The sequence below is a fragment of the Artemia sp. Qi Xiang Cuo genome, chromosome 13, assembly GCF_049724085.1.
Source record: "Artemia sp. Qi Xiang Cuo chromosome 13, ASM4972408v1, whole genome shotgun sequence".
NCBI lineage: Eukaryota > Metazoa > Arthropoda > Branchiopoda > Anostraca > Artemiidae > Artemia > Artemia sp. Qi Xiang Cuo.
The window spans coordinates 59,476,068-59,496,181 of NC_142806.1; the positions used below are offsets into that span (position 1 = coordinate 59,476,068).

Below are 20,114 nucleotides of genomic sequence, written 5' to 3' on the forward strand. Positions count from 1 at the left end.
GTGAAAGAAGAAAGAGTGGGTTCGCAGCCAGATGCTTGAAAAAGTTGAGCAGAGACGGCAAGAGAAATTCCAAGGAGATATGCCACTCTACAGACAGATTAACAAACTGCGCAACTCATTAATTCACGAAGACAAGAAAGACTTCATTGCGGGTAAAGCCGCTGAGCTCGAGCAAGCTGCCCAACGTGCGAGCTGACTGGCCAACATGTCATGACGTCCACAAGCTTGAAAGCAGCGAATTGAGAAACTTTATAGTATCAGTCTTAATGTGTTGGTCTCTGGGAGAAACACTTTAATAAGCTGCTAAACTCAGATCCGCCCGACTGCATTGATCAAGGGCCTGTTGCCGCTACTGCAGAAGCTACCCCTGCCCCCAACGGCGCCGAATTTGCTCCTGAGGAGATTAAATCGGCAGTCAGGAAACTGAAAAACATAAAAGCAGCTGGCACCTGTGGCATCACTCCCCAGCTACTTACTACGGGCGGCCCTGCAACGATACTTCAGCTGGAGACGGTGTTCAGCGTAAATCTGGCGCACTGAAGTTATACCGTCAGACTGAAGAAAGAAATCCTCATGCCAGTGTTTAATCGCAAGGGCAGCAAGACGGATTGCAGCAACTACCGTGGTATCGCCCTACTCTCTGTTCCTGGAAAGCTCTTTGCAATGCTCCTGTTGAAACGTGCAATAAGTTTCCTACATGCCCGCCCCTAACAAGCCGGATTCATGCCAGGAAGATCGACAACTGAACAGATTCATACGGTAAGACAGATCGCTGAGAAGACACTGAAATTAAACAAGAAAGCTTACATAGCTTTCATTGACTTTCGTTCTGCCTTTGACACTGTTGACAGGCAATACCTTTGGCTAATCTTGAAAGCAGGGGGCTACCAACAAAGATAGTCAGCCTCTTTAAAGAACTCTACAGCAGCACAGAAAGCACCGTCCTTGTTATCGGGAAGCTTTCTTCTTCCTTCCCGATCAAAAATGGTGCACAGCAAGGTTGCGCTGCTGCACCTGAGCTGTTTAACTGCGTGATCAACCACATTTTGAACGAGACACACCGTGCCCACCCTTTTGGCATAAGTTATGCCGGGTGGACTTTGTCTGATGTTGACTTTGCCAACGATGTAGCCGTCCTTAGCAAAAATCTCGACTAACTTAAGTCTGCACTCGAGACGCTCTTCTCCACTGCCTCCGGAGTTCGGCTGCAAATCAACTGGAAGAAAACGAAGATCATGCCCATAAAAAAGACCGCATCAGCATCACCCTTAACCGTTCCCATCAACGGTCATGCTGTTGACGTGGTAAGGCAGTTCACTTATCTCGGATCAGTTATATCAACAAATGGCACAGTTGGCGCCGAAATCTCAGCCAGATAAGCCAAGACAAATTCTGTATTTGGACGGCTCCTGAGAGCAGTCTCCCACAAACAGCAAATTAGTCGCCTTACAAAATCCCGTATCTACAACGCCACAGTCTCAAGCATCATGCTGTACTCTTCTGAGACATGGCCGATAACCCACACAGCTAAAAAAGGTCGATGCCATCCAAACTAGACACCTGCGTCGATTTAAAGGCTTCAAATGGTATGACAGGATCCACAATACTGAGATCCTGAGGACCTTCAAGTTAGCGAACCTCTCCACCCAAGTAGAAGCTCGTTCTCTAAGATGGTACGGCCACTTACTCCGCCTCCCGCCAACTACCCATACAAGAGTCATATCCGACTTCAATCCCTCGATTGTCTGGAAACGTCCTCGAGGGAGACCGCGCAAAGATGGGCTGATGTTATAAATCAACGCCTCCTCAACCGCAACATTGACCCAAATGAGGCCCCATCCTTAGCCCTGGACAGGGCTACTTGGAGAAGACTGACAGCGCTGTCAACCAGTTCCCACTACGCTGGCGACCCTGCTAAGTAAGAGCGATAAGTCAAGTAAGTCAAGTCATATATGTATATATATATATATATATATATATATATATATATATATATATATATATATACTTATATATAAATAATTTATTTATAAATATGTATAAACAAATAATGTATATGAGGCCATACAGATGCATAGCAATATATTTCACGATCAGAGGCAGCAATATATAACAGTATTTGTTTTTATAACAACGAGTAAAATTAAAATAATGTATAAAACAAAATTAAAATTAATATTTTATAAAAATTAAAATATATCAAAATAATCCCATTTCAATCATTGTACTTTATAATCCTTAGTCTCTATACCTACGATCTTATAATACTTTATGTAAAATTTCGTAAGATAAAAGAGACAGTCGACAGCATAGGTGACTACTGATTATTTCAGCCGGATCCGAGACCAATATTTTATTTAGCCTACTTAAAAATAAATGCTGTAGGACTTATCCTGGAACAGGAAGTAAAGAATTATAATAAACAGAATGAATGAAATGGAAAACCCATTACATAACAATGTATTTCATAGCCTAGAATAACATGATAACATTTATCTATTAAAAGAAGTCAAATTAAATGCATAAGTGAAAACAGGGAAAGCATATTTAATTATATCAAAATAATCCCATTTCATTCGTCCTTCTTTAACCCTAAGATCTCGAAATGTTGTTAATAGTAACGGGGAATGTAAATGTAAATATAAATATAAAACGCAAATGTAAATATAAATGTAAAATGCAAATGTAAATGTAAAAGAATTAAAAAAAATGTCAGGAAACGAACATAGACAGTTGGATGCATTATCTCCCGCTTTTATACCCTCCGGGAGAAAATTCCACAGCTGTGGTCTGAAAAAAAGCGGAAATAAAGGTCCTCATTGAAAACTCCGAGCCTCAGACACTATCCCTGAAGAATGCCTAGTTTCATAATAATGATAAAACGAGTTAGACTTAAAAATTTCCCTAAGCACTCCAGTGAATAACGATTCAAACATTGATAAACAAAAATAGCTAGTTGATAATCTCTTAACTTATAAACATTCAGAATTTTCATTTTTGTGACGCAACTGCACTATAGTGAAGTAGAACTGTACATGTGAAGTACTATTTTTAAATGTCGCATAATCTCCGAAGACACGAACAACTTTACTTTGTAAAATTTAGATTCTTTTTAAACTTGACACAAAAGAACTAGTCCACAGTAAACAGCCATAAGATGTTCGGGTTGATAGCCACCAGTTTTATACCGGTAGGCCACGATGCAACCAGTATTATAGTGATAAGCTACAATGCCCCAATATTGGCGTGGGAATGTACGGGTGTCACCACTTATTGGAGGGGAAAGCCCCGACCCCAAATTATAATGTGATGCCCGCGTCTACCACACTGGTTCTGCAAATATCGGGTTTGGTACTACCCTATTTACAGTATACCCTGTCTCAGGGTATGATAACGCGATCGAGTGGTCAAATGGCCACTTTCTAAAGCCAAATGTACCCGCCTTGGGTTACCACTAAAAATCTCTAACTCTCTCCTTAGAGGTAACAAACCCCCCTGTCAATATAATAATGACGGTATTACGTAACTCTATTCCTACCTTGCCTGGGTTCCAGGAAAATTAGTAGACAGTTTGTAGAAATTACCTTACTTGTATTCTTCCAACGGTCACTTATAATAACAAAAAAAATATGTTTCCCTGAACGGGGTCTAAATACAGACTAACTCAAAAATAATATTCTTTACAGCCACTGTTCTGAGGGATGGACCTTCACTTGGCCCAGCCAATCCTCTCAATCCCCATTCAAAACCAATTCTACTTTCTTAGCTTTATTATACAATGACTCAGACCAGGAAGTCCAAAATGGAATTTAGCTTTAAAACTTACCCATTGCAAAACAACTATAGCCTAGCATCGAGACTTTTAAATTATCTTTGAAAATTATACTATAGGCAAATCTAAGCAAATGTAATTACGGAACAAAACCAGGTCATTTATCTGAAAAGAAAAGAAACAGGGGTGGAACCCCAACATAAGACAGATGTGGATTGATAAGACAAGGATATAAGACCATTAGAATTCTTGGTGGAAGCTCAATCCCTAGCCTTTTTTATAAGAACCAATCCTCTTGGCACTTTTGCTGCTATTGCATCACAGCGTTCATAGACTATTAAAAAGCAGTAGATGGCTCAAGACGGCACTAGTTGGGTGGATAAACAAACAAGGAACCCAGTTCAACCGATTCCCATAAACGTATAGATGGATTAATCTACTGTAACAAAATAAGGATGTATTATTAGAAAGATACTAGGTCAAAGACAGACTACTAAATAAAATCGCTTTTGTTTACCAGTATTGGACAATGACCATAGGATAACAGCAGCATCTGAATCAGCTGAAGCTACCAAAATTTGTCCATTGCGTAGGAATATCAATTCAGCAACATTTACAATCGCTGCATGCCCTGAAACAGAATAAGATGCAAGATAGCCTCACTTTTTGGCTTCATCAAAGTGCTGAGATCACTGAGATCACATCACTGCCAACTAGAGCACTAAAAAGAACTTTGATGACAATCTCATTAAAGTTTCTAGACTACTGATCAGAGTGGAATGAAGAAAGATGCTTGGAAAAAAATGGCCTAAGAAGTATGATTTCCGTTAAAGCGTTTTTTTTTTTGTCAAAAGATGTAAGATCTCAGCAAACTGATTTGCTAAAAAAAAAAAAAAAAAAAAAAAAAAAAAAAAAAAACAAGGAAGGCAAAAAAAATCTTCTTTTCTTCTGTGTTTTTTTTTTGCTTTTTCTGTATTCTATTTCTTCTAATTCACTTGCAAATAATGACGAAAAGTATTGTACATAACTTAAGAAGTTACTAAGGTATTTTCTGAAGACAGCAGATAAAGTACAACCTAAATGATTATTTCAGCTATATGACTAATAGCCATCTTCAGCAAAATATAGTGCAAAATACTTAAACACACTTTAATAATACTTAGACCTTTTCATGAATACTTAGGTAATTACTTGAATACTTAAAAGCACCTCTTTTCTGGACGTCCAAGCGCTTGATAATGTCACTTTAGTAGGAAGACAAAAAATTCGAAAAATCATTTCATTTGAAAAAAAATTGATACTAATTTTAAAATATTTGAATAAATTCATGGGTAAATTACGATTATTTAATCTGGAAAAACTATTAGGACCATTCATACCCCTGCTTTTCATGTACCCCATTCCATATTGCACAGTACCTACCACAGTACAGTACACCAAATTATCGCGACCAAAACGAAAAGGTGTATCTCGTATAAAGCTGCAAGAGATTGAAAATAAAATAAATTACCAATACTACTTAGCACTAGGCGACTTTGACCCAAACCATTCCACACTTGCTTTTTCAGGTATTTTGAAATATAGGGGAGAGTAAAAAGAGCAAAATTCTGTCCCCAATAGGTCTATCATCTTAAAGTCAACTAATCTGCCCAACATGTCAATATTTTTTGAAGCTAGCCTAAGCCTACTTTGTACTGGATTTTTTTTATATTTCAAGTAAAAAAAATAAAACCGCCTTTAATTGTCACTTAAAGAAACATTTCCACTTTCTCTTATTGCATTATAGATTAATCTTATAAAATTTCTAATTTATTCCGAAATTCTTTCAACAAAGTCAACCGACACTACGGTATAACCAGGGGTTTGGAATCGGTTATAAGTTAAAACCAACTCCAACTCTAACCCCAGACATTTCCAATATACCGGCTTCAACTCCGACCCCATTCAGATACTAAAACTGCGACTTCACAGATCTGTTTTAAAGCTTCATTTAACTAGATTTTTTTAAGTTATAACTGACTGCGAATCCAACTTTTAGTCAAGAGATTTTCAATATACCAACTCTATTCAGCAAAAATTTACTAAAACTCCGAATTTGACTCTACAGACCTGTTTTAAAGCTACATTTAACTAATTTTTTTTTTAAAGTTATAACTGACTGCGAATCCAACTTCAAATCAAGAGAGTTTCAATATACCAACTCTATTCAACAGAAATTTATTAAAACTCCGACTGCGACTCTAAAGACCTGTTTTAAAGCTTCGTTTAACTAGTTTTTTCAAGTTATAACTGACTGCAACTCCAACTTCGAATCAAGAGATTTTCAATATACCAACTCCAACGCCAACTCTATTCAGCAAAAATTTACTAGAACTGCGACTGCGTCTCCACAGAACTGTTTTAAAGCTTCATTTAACTAGATTTTTTAAGCTATAACTGACTGCGAATCCAACTTTGAATCAAGAGATTTTCAAGATACCAACTCTATTCAGCAAAAATGTACTAAAACTCCAACTGCGACTCCACAGACCTGTTTTAAAGCTTCATTTAACTAGTTTTTTCAAGTTATAACTGACTGCAACTCCAACTTCGAATCAAGAGCTTTTCAACATACCAACTCCAACACCAACTCTATTCAGCAAAATTTTCTAAAACTCCGACTCCACAGGGCTGGGTATAAGTAGCATTGGCAATTTTAATCGTTATATTCCAATGATATCATAGGCAGCGCGCTAACGCTGCCTAAGTAAAGAACAATGCGGGCACAATGTGTTGTTAGTTTTTGGTTCTCCATACCCGGGCACTTCGTATCGAAGGAGTAGTCGTAGAAAGTTCGAAAAGGACTCATTCGATTGTAAATTGCAGTGGCTAGTGCCCTTTTTAATAGTCGACAGTGATTGGAGGACAACTAGCCCCCCACCCCAGCCCATCATTCCCCCAAACACATCAAATCAAAATTTTGAAATAGCCATTTTGTTCAGCGTAGTTTATTTCCAGATAGAAAATATATTTTTGAGAAAGACACTCCCCTACAACCCTCGGGGCAAGGGTTTTAAGTTATGCCCTGGGGGTATATAAGGTTTTTATAGAAGGCGTTGTCGTCGAAACTTCAAAAAAGGCACATTCGATTGGAAATTCAAAGGGCTAGTGCCCTTTTTAATAATCGAAAGTGATTGGAGGGCATCTATACCCCCCCCACGCCCATCATTGCCCCAAACACATCCAATCAAAATTTTGAGATAACTATTCTGTTCAGCGTAGTTGATTTCCAGATAGAAAGTATGTTTTTGAGGAAGACACTCCCTGACAACCCTTGGAGCAAGGGTTTTAAGTTATTCCCTGGGGGCATATAAGGTTTTTATAGAAGGCGTTATCGTAGAAACTTCAAAAAAGGCTCATTCGATTGGAAATTCAAAGGGCTACTGCCCGTTTTAACAGTCGAAAGTGATTGGAGGGCAACTAGCCCCCCCCCCGCGCCCATCATTCCCCCAAACACACCCAATCAATATTTTGAGATAGCCATTTTGTTCAGCGTAGTTGATTTCCACATAGAAAATATGTTCTTGAGGAGGACACTCCCCTACAACCCAGGGGGCAAGGGTTTTAAGTTATACCCTGGGGGCATATAAGGTTTTTATAGAAGGCGTTGTCGCAGAAACTTCAAGAAAGGCTCATTGAAAATTGAAAGGGCTAGTGCCCTTTTTAATAGTCAAAGTGATTGGAAGGCAACTAACACCCATTCCACGCCCAACATTTCCCCAAACACATCCAATCAAAATTTTGAGACAGCCATTTTGTTCCACGCAGTTAAAGTTCAGGAAGTTATACCTTTGAGCAGGACACTCCGCTCACAGTCTTTGGAGCAAGGGTTATAAGTTATGCCCTGGGGGCACATAAGTTTTTATTGAAATCTTTGCCGAAGAAACTTGAAAAAGGGCTCATTCGATTGGAAATTCAAAGGTATAGTGCCCTTTTTAATAGTCGAAAGTGATTTAAGGGCAACTAGCCCCCCTCTCTCGCCCGCCTTTTCCCCAAACACATCCAATCAAAATTTTCAGATACCCATTTTGTTCAGTGCTGTGGATTTCCAGATAGAAAATATGTTTTTGAGGAGGAAAATCCCCCAAAGCCCTCAGGGCAAGGGTTGTAAGTTATGCCAAGGTGGCGTATAAGGTTTTTACTGAACGTGTCGTCGCAGAAACTTCAAAAAGGGCTCATTCGATTGGAAATTGAAATGGCCAGTGCCCTTTTTAATAGTCGAAAGTGATTGGAAGGCAACTATTCCCCGTTCGAAGCCCACCATTTCCCCTATCATATCCAATCAAAATTTTTAGATAGTCATTTTGTTCCACGCAGTTTAAGTTCAGGAAATTATACCTTTGAGCAGGACACTCCCCCCACAGTCTTCAGGGCAAGGGTTATAAGGTATGCCCTGGGGGAATATAAGGTTTTTATTGAAAATGATTTTCGTAGAAACTTGAAAAGGGCTCATTCGATCGGAAATTCATAGGGCTAGTGCACTTTTTAATAGTCGAAAGTGATTGGAGGACCACTAACCCCCCTCTCGCGCCCATCATTTCACCAAACAAATCCAATCAAAATTTTTAGATAGCCATTTTATTCAACGCAGTTGAAAGTTTTGGAAATTAGGTCTTAAAGGATGACAACCCATCCCCCCCCCACAACCCTTAGGGCAAGGGTTTTAAGTTATGCCCTAAGAGCATGTAAGGTTTTTATTGAAACTGATGTTGTAAAAACATCCAAAAGGGCTCATTCATTGAAAATTGAAAGGGCTATTGCCCTTTTAATAGCCGAAAGTGATTGAAGGGCAACTAACCTCCCTCTCACGTCCACTATTTCCCCAAACACATTCAATCAAAGTTTAGAGATAGCCATTTTGTTCAACGTAGTTGAAAGTTCTGGAAATTATGTATTTAAGGATAACAAACCCAGAGTTCCCAGGGCAAAGGTTGTAAGCTATGCCCTGGGGGCTTATAAGGTTTTTAATGATAGAGTTGTCGTAAAAACTTCAAAAGGGGTTCATTCAATTGGAATAGATAGGGATAGTGGCCTTTTTAATAGTCGAAAGTGATTGGAGGGTAACTAACTCATGTCTCGCCCACCAGTCCCCCAAAGACATCCAATCAAATTTTTAAAGATCCATTTTATTCAGCATAGTATAAATTTCTGGAAATTAGGTCTGTGAGGATGACAACTCCCCAGCCCTCAAGGCGAGGGTTGTAAGTTATCCCCTGGGGGCATGTAAGGTTTTTACTGAAAGCGTTGTCGTAGAAACTTCAAAAGGGCTCATTTGATTGGAAATTGAAAGGGATATTGCCTTTTTTCATAGTTGAAAGTGATTGGAGAGACTAACGCCCCTCTCACGCCCACCATTTTCCCAGACAAATCCAATAAAAATTTTGAGATAGCCATTTTGTTTAACGTAGTTGAAAGTTCTGGAAATTAGGCCTTAGAGGATGATAACCACCCTCACTGCCCTTAGGGTTAGAGTTGCAATTTATGTCCTGGGGGTATATAAGATGATTATAAGGAAGTGTTGTCGTAGAAGCTCAAAAAGGGCTCATTCGATTGGATATCGAAAGGCCTAGTACCCTTTTTAATAGTCAAAAGTGATTGGAAGGCTTGACATTTTTATAGTAAAGATCGATGTTGGTATAATGGATTATTTTGTTGTTCTTGATGTTGTTTAGACCAGGGCACTTCTTATCGAACGAGTTGTCGTAGAAACTTCGAAAAGGGCTCATTCGATTGAAAATAGAAAGCGCTGATGCCCTCTTTAAAAGTCAAAAGTGATTGGAGGAAAACTAATCCCCCTCCCATGCCCACCCTCTCATTTGACTTTATGTTTAAAAAATAAATTTTGCCATAAGATTAAATCAAAATGCACTGTGTTAATGATAATTACCAATAAGGCATCTCAGCAGTATCCCAAGACTGAGGGTTCTATGTTCAAACCTTTGTGGCTGATTCTGCTCTTAATATTTAATCAAATCAAAATAGCGTAAGTATATCCAAGCTATCAAAGAAAGTAAACAGATTTTTTTGCGAATGGTATCAAGTTGTCCATTTCAGGTCAACTAGACGAGGTATGAAACTAAATTAAACACTTCTATGTGTGTCGAGATTTTTAAGAGGGTGTATGTTGTTAAAAATTGCTGAAAATTTTTCTCCAGCATACAAATAGCAGGCCAAACAATAAATTTTTAAAAAAACGAAAGGATTTAAAGTATTATTTTCTTTTTCTCTGAAAAGACTATGCCAATATAAAACGAACAGAAATTAATAAAAAAAAACTTTTTCCACAAAATAGGTTTTTCAAAGAAAAGTAAAAAACTCCATTTAACAAAAAATGAGCAAAAATAAAATAAAATAATCTACCAAGCGTGAAACCAAATCACAATTTCCACAAATGAGCATCGATAAATAAATGTAACTCAAAACGAGCAGAAATTACAATAAATAACCGAGTCAAACTCAAAACGAGCAGAAATTAACAAAAGTTGGGCTCAAAACCCCCATGCCTTCCCAAGGTCATAACATAATTTGCACTTTACTGAAACAAATACAATGAATGGGCATTTTCAGTTTAATATACATATACTGATATTTAGTAATCAAAATCTTAATATTATTTGATTTATTAAAGTTATAAAAGTAAAAACATTTATATTTTTTTCAGTAAAGTTATGTTCTGGCCTTGGGAAGGCATGGGTTTTGAGCCCAACTTATGTTAATTTCTGCTCGTTTTGAGTTTGACTCAGTTATTTATTGTAATTTCTGTTTTGGGTTTCATTTATTTATTGACTCTGATTTGCGGTATTTTACGCCTGGTAGATTATTTTATTTTATTTTTGCTCATTTTTTGTTTAATGGAGTTCTTTACTTTTCTTTGAAAAACTTATTTTGTGGAAAAAGTCTTTTTAATTAATATCTCTAAAGATCCTACTCTCATCATCCCATTCTCTTTGCGCTAAGCTATACAAAAATCATTCATAGGAATACCATAGCAGAACTACAGGATGCACACCGTCCTATGCTGCAAAAATATCCCGTTAAGACCAAAAAAAAACGAACCGTTAGATTTTAACTAAAACTAGATTTCATAAAACAAAAGACAAATTCTTTACTAATAATGATACTTATTTAATTGAAGCCAGTTTGGGGCCCCGGTCAAACTTTATTTATATGCCAGGCATTTAATTTTTTTTTAATGCAACCCTTACTTACATTATGTGAAATCGTCTAGCAAGTAAGCAAAAAAAAAAGAAAAAAAAAAAAACAGAAATTAAACAAATGACAAATTCAAACTCAAAACAAGCAAGAAATTAACATAAGTATGGTTCTAAACCCCTATGTTTTCTAAAAGCCAGAATATAATTTGTACTTTACTGAAAAAAGTTCAAATGAATTTACTGAAAGAATGTGCATTGTCAGTTTACTATACAAATGGTAATATTTATTCCTTAAAATCTTAAAGTAATTTTTGATTTCTTAAAGTTATAAAAGCTAAAATATATAAAAGAATTTTTCAGCAAAGCACAAATTATGTTCTTGCTTTTAGAAAGCATAGGGGTTTAGAACCCTATTCATATTAATTTCTGCTCGGTTTGAGTTTGACTTAAAACAAGAAATTTTAATTTCTGTTTGCTTTGGGTTTCATTTATTTATTGATACTGATTTGTGGTAGTTGTATGCTTGGTAGATTATTTGATTATATTTTTGTTCATTTTTTGGTATAATGGAGTTCTTTACTTTTTTAAAAAAAAACTTATTTTGTGGAAAAAATTTTTCAATTCATTTCTGTTCGTTTTATATTGACACAGTCTTTTCAGGGAAAATGAAAAATATTATGCCTCTTCTAAAGTTAAACAACTATCCCTTCCATAAAAACCTTAAATACCCCCTGGGCATAACTTACAACCCTTACCCATAATCTCTGGGGTTTGTTTTAAGCCCAAAAGCCTTGTTATATGATATTTAGACTATTTTGAATAGAATGGATATCTCAAAATTTCCATTAGATACATTTCGGGACAATACGGTGTGTGTGTGTGTGGGGGCGGGTAGCTTCCCTCCGATCACTTTGACTCTTAAAAAGAGCACAAGGGCGTTTTATTACCAATCTAATGAGCCCCTCCGAAGTTTATATGACCACACTTTCTATAAACACCTTATATGTCCCCAGGGCATAACTTACAACCCTTACCCAGAGGGCTAAGGGGATTTGTTATCCTCAAAGACATAATTTCAAGACCTTTCAAATACGTTGAAAAAATGATTATCTCAAAATTTTAATTGGTAGTATATGGGGAAAAGATAGGCGTAGGGGGGGGGGGGCCATAAGTCCTTTGATCACTTTCGACTAATGAAAAGGCAATAGTCCTCTCAATTTCCAATCGAATGAGCCTCCACGACAAAACTTTCTATAAAAACCTTATATGCTTCAAGGGCATAACTTATGACCCTTGTCCTGAGGGCTATAGGGGTGGGGGATTGTCATCCTCAAAGACATAATTTCCAGACCATTCAACTACGTTGAACAAAATGGCCTTATCAAAATGTTGATCAGAAATGTTTGTGGAAATGATGTGCATGGGGAGGGGGATTCTCCCTCCGATTACTTTCGACTACTAAAAAAAACAATAGCCCTCTCAATTTCCAATCCAATGAGGCCTTTTTGAATTTTTTTACGACAAAACTTTCTATAAAAACCTTATATGTCCCCAGGGGAAAACTTACAACCTTAGCCATCAGGGCTGTGGGGGGTTGTCATTCTCAAAAACATGATTTCCGGACCCTTCGACTACGTTCTACGATATGGCTATATCAAAATGTTGATCGGAAGTGTTTGGGGAAATGATGGACGTGGGAGGGGGCATTCGCCCTCCAATCACTTTTGACTATTAGTAAAGGCACTAGTCCTCTGAATTCCCAATTGAATGAGCCCTTTATGAAGTTTCTACGACAAGGTTTTCTAAAATCTTATATGCCCCCCAGGGTATAACTTATAATCTCAAAATTTTGATTGGATGTGCTTGGGGAAATAGAGGGTGTGATTGGGGGTTAGTAACACTCCAATCACTTTCGACTTTTGAAAAGGGCACTAGCCCTTTCAATTTCCAATCAAATGAGCCCTTTTTGAAGTTTCTATGATAATGCTTTCTATAAAAACTATTATGCCCCCGGGGCATAACTTACCACCCTTTCCCTGAGGACTGTGGGGGGGGGGCGGGGGTTGTGACCTAATTTTCAGAACTTTCAACTACGTTGAACATAATAGCTATCTAAAAATTTTGATTGGATGTGCTTGGGGAAATAGTGGGCGTGATAAGGGGGTTAGTTACACTCCAATCCCTTTCGACTACTAAAAAGGGCACTAGCCCTTTGAATTTCCAATCAAATGAGCCATTTTTGAAGTTTCCCCGACAACAACGCTTTCTATAAAAACCTTATATGCCTCCAGGGTATAACTTACAACCCTTTCCCTGATGCCTGGGGGGGGGAGTGTCCTCCTCAAAGACATAATTTCCAGATCTTTCAACTAAACTGAACAAAATGGCTTTCTCAAAATTTTGATTAGATGTGTTTGGGGAAATGGTGGGCGTGGAAGGAGTGTTAGTTGGCTTCCAATCACTTCCAGCTATTGAAAAGGGCACAAGCCCTTCCAATTTCCAATCGAATGAGCCCTTTTCAAAGTTTCTACGACATTTCTTTCGACACGAAGTGCCCTGGTCTAAAAGAAAAATATAAATAATACAATATGCCAACATCGTTCTTTACTTAGGCAGTGCTATTGCGCTCGCTATGAAAAATAATTTTATTTTGATATACGAGCGTAAATCTACTGAGAGACTAAATTCAATGACACTGCCAAAGATTTTAAACCGTGGAGGAAATCCAGACCCAAAGGAGCCTCTCTTCAGCAATTCGCTCGACTTTAACAGTCAAAATAGTACAACCATTAAGCAAAAACTGTTAGAAAACGAATTTTTCTTTAAAAAAAAAATAAAAAAAAATACAAAATAAAAACGATACCAGCTAGAGAAGTCATTGGCTTGAAGTTGTAAGCTCCTCCGTCCTCTTTCTTCCAAACGACAACCTTTCTGTCTGATGCAGCAGACACAAAAAAATCCTCGTATTTAATAAAATCAGTAGGTGTCAACTTCTTGGCCCATCTTACTGAATTAACGCGACCATTATGAGATACTAAGGTCTTCACAACAGCACCTTGATTAGAATAAGCCTACAAAGAAAAATTAATAGGCTATTTATAAGCCTTTTATGTCTAGTGCAAGGCTAAAAAGAATTGAAACACAAACTAGTCCCCATGAGAAAAATCACTAACACAACTGGGAATCCCTTAATTCGCTTGCATTTTTATTTGTTTAGCAGCTGAAGACGTTCTGTTAAGTGGGAAAAAAAGCTCAGCCCAGTTTGCATTAGACGTTTAGGGGACAGAACGCCGGATGAAGCATTCAGTTGATAAACCGCACTCCATATTGTTTAGAAAAAACAGTCTTCTAGAATTTTCATTGGTTAATTAGCTTTTAGTTATACCCATGAAACACCAAAATGAAAACGAGGCTTTCCTAATCCGAAGGTGATCCGACACATTTTCCCACTCTACAAAAATAGCAAAAAAGGTTCAACTTAAAAAAAAAAAACTATAAATGCAACTTGAAATACGATCCTTTGATTCGCTAATCATCCCTATGTATGCTGGCAAAATTTTGACGCTGAAGGTTAAATACAATACATAATTTTGTTCTTCATGACAGAATGTTCACGCTGCACAGCCGAAACAACATAAAGGCAGAGTTTCAAACAAAGATATCCAAAAGCAACTAAAGCGAGAAACTACAATTCTCAAGAAAGTAAAATTAAAGCAACTATGGTGGCTGGACCCATACATCAGATTGAGAAATTGACCCTGCCAAAAGTTGTCTTTAAGTGACACGTACTCCTGGAAGACCCAGGAAGACACATCAAGCTGGTCCACTTGAGTTGGCCTATAGATATAGTATCATGAGTCGGTCGAAGCCTCATTGTTGTTTATCTTTGGCTGTACTAAGGATATATTGATTAGACATTGTTGGCCCATATGAGTGAAGAAAACGTACAAGGGGAACGAATCACAAGGTTCAGACACTCTCATCATCCCAAAATTTCTACAGATTTTTAGAGTTTCTTTGAATTGTTTTATGTAATTGCCTCTTTATTCCGTTTCTGAAAAACTCATCACGCCCTCCCCCTCTGTAGCCCCCCCCCCCCTTCAAAAAAAACAACAACATAATTTTCAGTTTTTCGTACTGGAAGTGTCTTTATTATTACAAAGCTATACAAATCCCTTTTAAGCTCTATCCTTTTCTATGAACCATGGCTTTATTCCTTTTCCACCTTGTTTGATGCATATCCTTCAAATTGCTATGTTCAGAAGCAACAATACTAGTTTCATGTTGTTTTTTTCTCATAATCGAGAATTCTGTAGCTTAGAAAACCAGTGGCGTAATTTCATCAGAACCTGGGGGGAGCAAAGTTGCAGCCAATTTCCCCAACTCAAGTAAAAAATGACAGTGAAAACTGAAAAATGATCCATATATTACCATAAAGGCAAAAATATACTAAAGAAAACAGACCTGTTTCTCTCGAAACTTGAATTATGCAGGCTTATCTTAGTTTTGACAAGATATTTTTTTTTTGCAGAAACTAAATTTCAGCTGGGGGGCAAACTGAGGTCTGGGGGGGGGACTTGGGTCTGGAGGGGGCAGTTGCCCCCTGCCCCGTAGCAAATTACACCCCTGTAGAGAAATTAAACCACAAAAAGCTATTCACATAAATCCAGAAAGCTATTCTTGGAAAGTCTACCTTTAAATTTTTATTTTTTTTTATTTTTACAAGGATTTTCGCACAAATTTCAAAATAAACTTACAAATATCCGACATTTAATCTGATTAAAATACCCTAGCTTCGAAAATAAATCTTTTAGAAACCAAGTAATGTTGAATATTTGTAGAACTTCCCATTGTTTTGTCGAGAAGTTAAGCAAAAATAATGTACCCCTTATATATTTTGGGAAATAAGATGGGAAACTATATTTTGATGTCCTGAATCCCAATTTTTCTCAGATTAGAAATAATAGTTTAGAAATAATATCTAAAACTGTCATTACGAATAATTTTCCTTGCAATGCTAAAAGTAACCTCTTTCGGAAAGCTAGAATTCACCCCCCCCCCCAACTGTTCACTTATATAGGTCCTGCTTTTCTTGGATATGAGGATTGCGCTGCTATTGCAAAATCAAGGAGTTAGTTTGCTTTGTAATTTTGACTATAGGAATTTGACAGTTTTTTTTTTCTAGTCAAAATTCCAATACTTGTCTATCAGAATTGGATTCAACTGTTTTCTTGGCGTTATTATAGTACAGCATTCTTAATATTGACCAAAATACACGGTTGAAAACAACAATAAAAAGATAGTAGATATGTAGAGTTTAACAATAAACCAATTAAGAACAAAGAATTTTCTTTCCGTCTGAACTGAATGAAAATGACCTGAACGTTAAATATTTTGTCAAATCTGGAAAATGAAAAACTAATCCTATTCTTGGCAATGGTGTATATTTACTTTGGTAAGAATTTTTACTTTGGTAGAACCCAGCAACAGTTGGGAGAAATGCTACACGAACACAAATTTTTAATACACAAATCTCTAAAGTCTACAGTCAAAAACGATGAGTTTATTCTGTGTTAGTCCTCCAAGATTTTGAATACCCAGGTAATTTAGTTCTTTTTGATGAAGTGACCTTAGTTCCAACTGTAAATGGTTTACCAAAGTCTTTTAGGGAAGCAATTGAAATTAAAAGAAAATAAAATCGAGACTTCACTTTAAACGGAGTTACTGGGGATATTTTTATAAACTTTATTTATAATAATTTAATACAAAGAGATTAAACTCACACCCCTTCCCTTTCCAACTTTTTTTTAATGATCTCTGATTTTTAGTTTGGTTTCAGTCACGTGTTTTTGGGCAACTTCAAAAGGCTATTTTTTCCCTTTGGTCTGAGCAGAGCTTGGCAGAGGTCTTTTCCCAAATATCTGCTCTATCTTTTAGCTGCATTTGCTACCTGAGAATCACTCTCGTTCGGTTTTTATTTCTATATTATTATCTTTTAATACTTTGTGGTTTAATCAAATGTCTTGTATGCTCTCAGAACTTAAATGAGGCTTCACCTTGAAGAAATATTTGTCCCGAGTAAAGGAGTTCCTTCAATTTATAGACCCACAAACTTGCAAGCAAACCGGGGAAAATAGTTTTCTTTCCCATTTGAAACTAAATTTTTTAGAAATTAAAGAATATCAAACAGATTGTGGGCTGCCTCCAGACATACAGATTGAAAATCATTGAACAGCCCATGTTCAAACAATCTTTCGACTGAAAATTCAATCGTAGGGGGGGGGGAGGGGAGGGGACAAAGGCCACAGGTCCATTTTGTGCCTTCAACCATATAGATGGAAAAAATCCGTTGCATGATCCCAGTTCAAGCAAGGGGTGCAAGATGCCCTTCTTTCTCCTAAACGTTGGTGGTCCTTGGGATTTTTTTTTTAAAGTGGTCAAGGGCTGAGGACCCTGTATTGTCATTGGAAAACAATGGGTATGAAAAATTTCACCTCAGCCAGGCCATGGGGTAAGAGATATAGTGATAACAAGATTTAGCCAAATGCACAACAGTAAATATAGGTGTTAAAAAAGCAGTCCCTAGTGTCTATGTTTCTTGAATACTTTGTGGACATAAAACTTAGGTCTGCAGAGGTCGAGTTCCTTGGCAAATGGAACATAAAATTGTTCCCCTCTGAGATACTGTAACACTTGTTGATCACAACTGTGACCAATGGTCACAGCTGCTGCAAGACTTTATGCGGCCTGGGTATAATGCTTATCAATACTGGTCAAGAATGATGAGATTTCAATCACTGATCTTTGAAAAAGAATATTTGGAGCCCCCTTAGGTGTGTCAACCATAAAATTATTCTCAGATAGCTTCGACGTGCCTTCAGGCAGCACCAAAGTCTTTTTAGAACAGTTGTAGAGGACTACAATAAGTGAGAAAGAGAAAAGTAGTTTGTCATTGAAAAGGCTATAAAAGGGTTACAAAGTGACCCTTTTTTAAAGGGTTAAAATACTTTTTACTGGAGGCTGAGAGGTGGATAAAGCAGAAACTTAAAACAGGATGGGAAATTTTCGAGAAGGAGCTTTAGAGTTTACGGGAAGTTTCAGAATTTTGGGGAATTTCGTTCTTCCAGGATGTTTGCAGCAGTGCAAGGAGTTTTCAGTAACTGCGATGATCTTAGATCCCACAGTCAGCTCCTAGGGAGCAAAATTTAAAACCCAAGATGGTTTGATGATTCCCATTCTGGAATTCAAAAATATTCAAATTAATTGATTTATGCAAAATATGGACAAATTAAACAAGTATCTTGCAGCTGAAGATGTAAATCAGGTTCCTTGGAAGATATGACCAATTTATCTTATAACAGAGAAAATCAGGACAGAAAATACCTTTCATAAGGGAGTGTTATTATATTAAAGAAAGTGGAGAAAGCATTAAAATATGAACTAAGGAGGTGTGAAGTGGAGGCCATGGATAAAATTGCCGAGGATCTGGAAGATGCAGCTAGACGGCATAATAGTAAAATATTGTACTGGCACGTTAACAAATTGAGAAGGAGTAGTCAATCCGGACTTGGTCCAGTTAAAGATAGGAATGGGGTCGCAATTAGCGCTAAGGAAAAAACTAAAGAGAGATGGGCCAAACATTTTGAGAATTTGCTTAACCGAGATAGAATTGCAGGAAAAAACACAGAGGAAAATGAAAAAGTTTGTGATACCTTGGATGTGAAGGAAGATTTATTTTGTGAGGAGGAATTAGCACCAGTACTAAAAGGATTAAAGAATAATAAGGCTCCAGGTGCTGATAGGGTGGTAAATGAGTTTTTCAAATATGGCGGCTCTGAGGTTAGAAATAAGTTACTGAAGATTATGAATATGATTTTTGAAAAATGGGAAGTACTTGACGACTTTGTGAAAACCTTACTTATGCCATTTTATGAGAAAGGTGATTAAAATGAGTGTGGTAATTATCGAGACATTAGTCTGGTCTCTGTAGGTAGTAAATTACTTAGTAATATGATACTTTTTAGACTGAGAGATGCCGTAGACAAAGTTTTAACAGAAGAGCAGTGCGGTTTTAGAAAAGGTAGAGGATGTGTCGACCAAATTATCCCTCTTAGGCTAATAATTGAGAAGTGCCTGAGTTTTCAAACACCTTTGATCCTCAGTTTTATAGATTATGAGCAAGCGTTCGATTCTGTTGATAGAAGAGCTTTGGTAAAGGTTTTATCCTTGTATGGTATTCCATACAAAGTGATTAGTGCTATGTACGAGAATAACACTGCTGCGGTTAAGGTAGGAAATGAGGTTAGCAGCTGGTTTTGTATTAAATCAGGAGTTAAGCAGGGTTGTGTTCTATCCCCCTTTGTATGGATTATTTTGACGGACTTTGTTCTAAGGACCACAGGAAAGGCAATGGGAGACCACGGAATCAAATGGGGAGGAAAAAGTCTCCTGGACTTAGATTATGCTGATGATTTAAGCATCCTAGATGAAATTGTGAGCAAAATGAATGAAGTTTTAGAAGTTTTGCGAGTTCAGGGTGCTAGAATTGGTTTGAAAATTAATTTTAAGAAGACTAAGTCACTAAGGCTAGGAATAAGTGAAAATGAAAAGGTGACGTTGGGTAATGAAAAGATTGATCAGGTGGGCAGCTTCCCTTACCTTGGTAGTATTATTAGTAAAGATGGTGGGAGCAGTTAAGATGTTAAAAATAGATAGCCATGGCTCAAGGTGTTTTTTCACAGTTAAGAAAAAGTTTCGAAGAATAGGAAGATAAGTCTGCAAACCAAATTAGAATATTAGAAGCTACAGTGATGACAGTGGTCAAATATGGCTCTGAAGCATGGACACTCCAAAAAGCAGATGAAGATTTGCTAGATGTTTTCCAGAGAAATTGCTTAAGGATTGTTCTGGGCACCTGGCTGACTGGCCATAGGCTATTTCAAACAATAGGCTATTTGAAAAATTTGGTTCAGTACTGCTCTCTAGGGCTATAATGAAAGAAAGACTTAAGTGGCTAGGGCACGTTGTGCGGATGAAGGATGACAGATTGCCGAAGATTGTTCTTTTCGGCCAACCATCTAGGGCTAAACGGAAAGCAGGTCGTCCCCATCTGGGGTGGGAGGACGTCATAAAGAAAGATTTAAAGGAAC

At 37.3% G+C, this 20,114-nt stretch overlaps 1 protein-coding gene across 2 annotated transcripts in view; it reads right to left on the reverse strand.

The window, feature by feature from the left end:
- The window catches only part of Elp2 (elongator complex protein 2), a 114,030-nt gene that overhangs the window by 70,917 nt on the left and 22,999 nt on the right, over nt 1-20,114 (reverse strand). For both annotated transcript variants that reach the window (XM_089099623.1, XM_089099624.1), the window contains exons 3-4: nt 13,829-14,036; nt 4,290-4,403 (exon numbers count right to left, since the gene is read on the reverse strand). In XM_089099623.1, the coding sequence (XP_088955749.1) occupies nt 4,290-4,403; nt 13,829-14,036 (322 nt within the window). The remainder of the gene's footprint in view (nt 1-4,289; nt 4,404-13,828; nt 14,037-20,114) is intronic.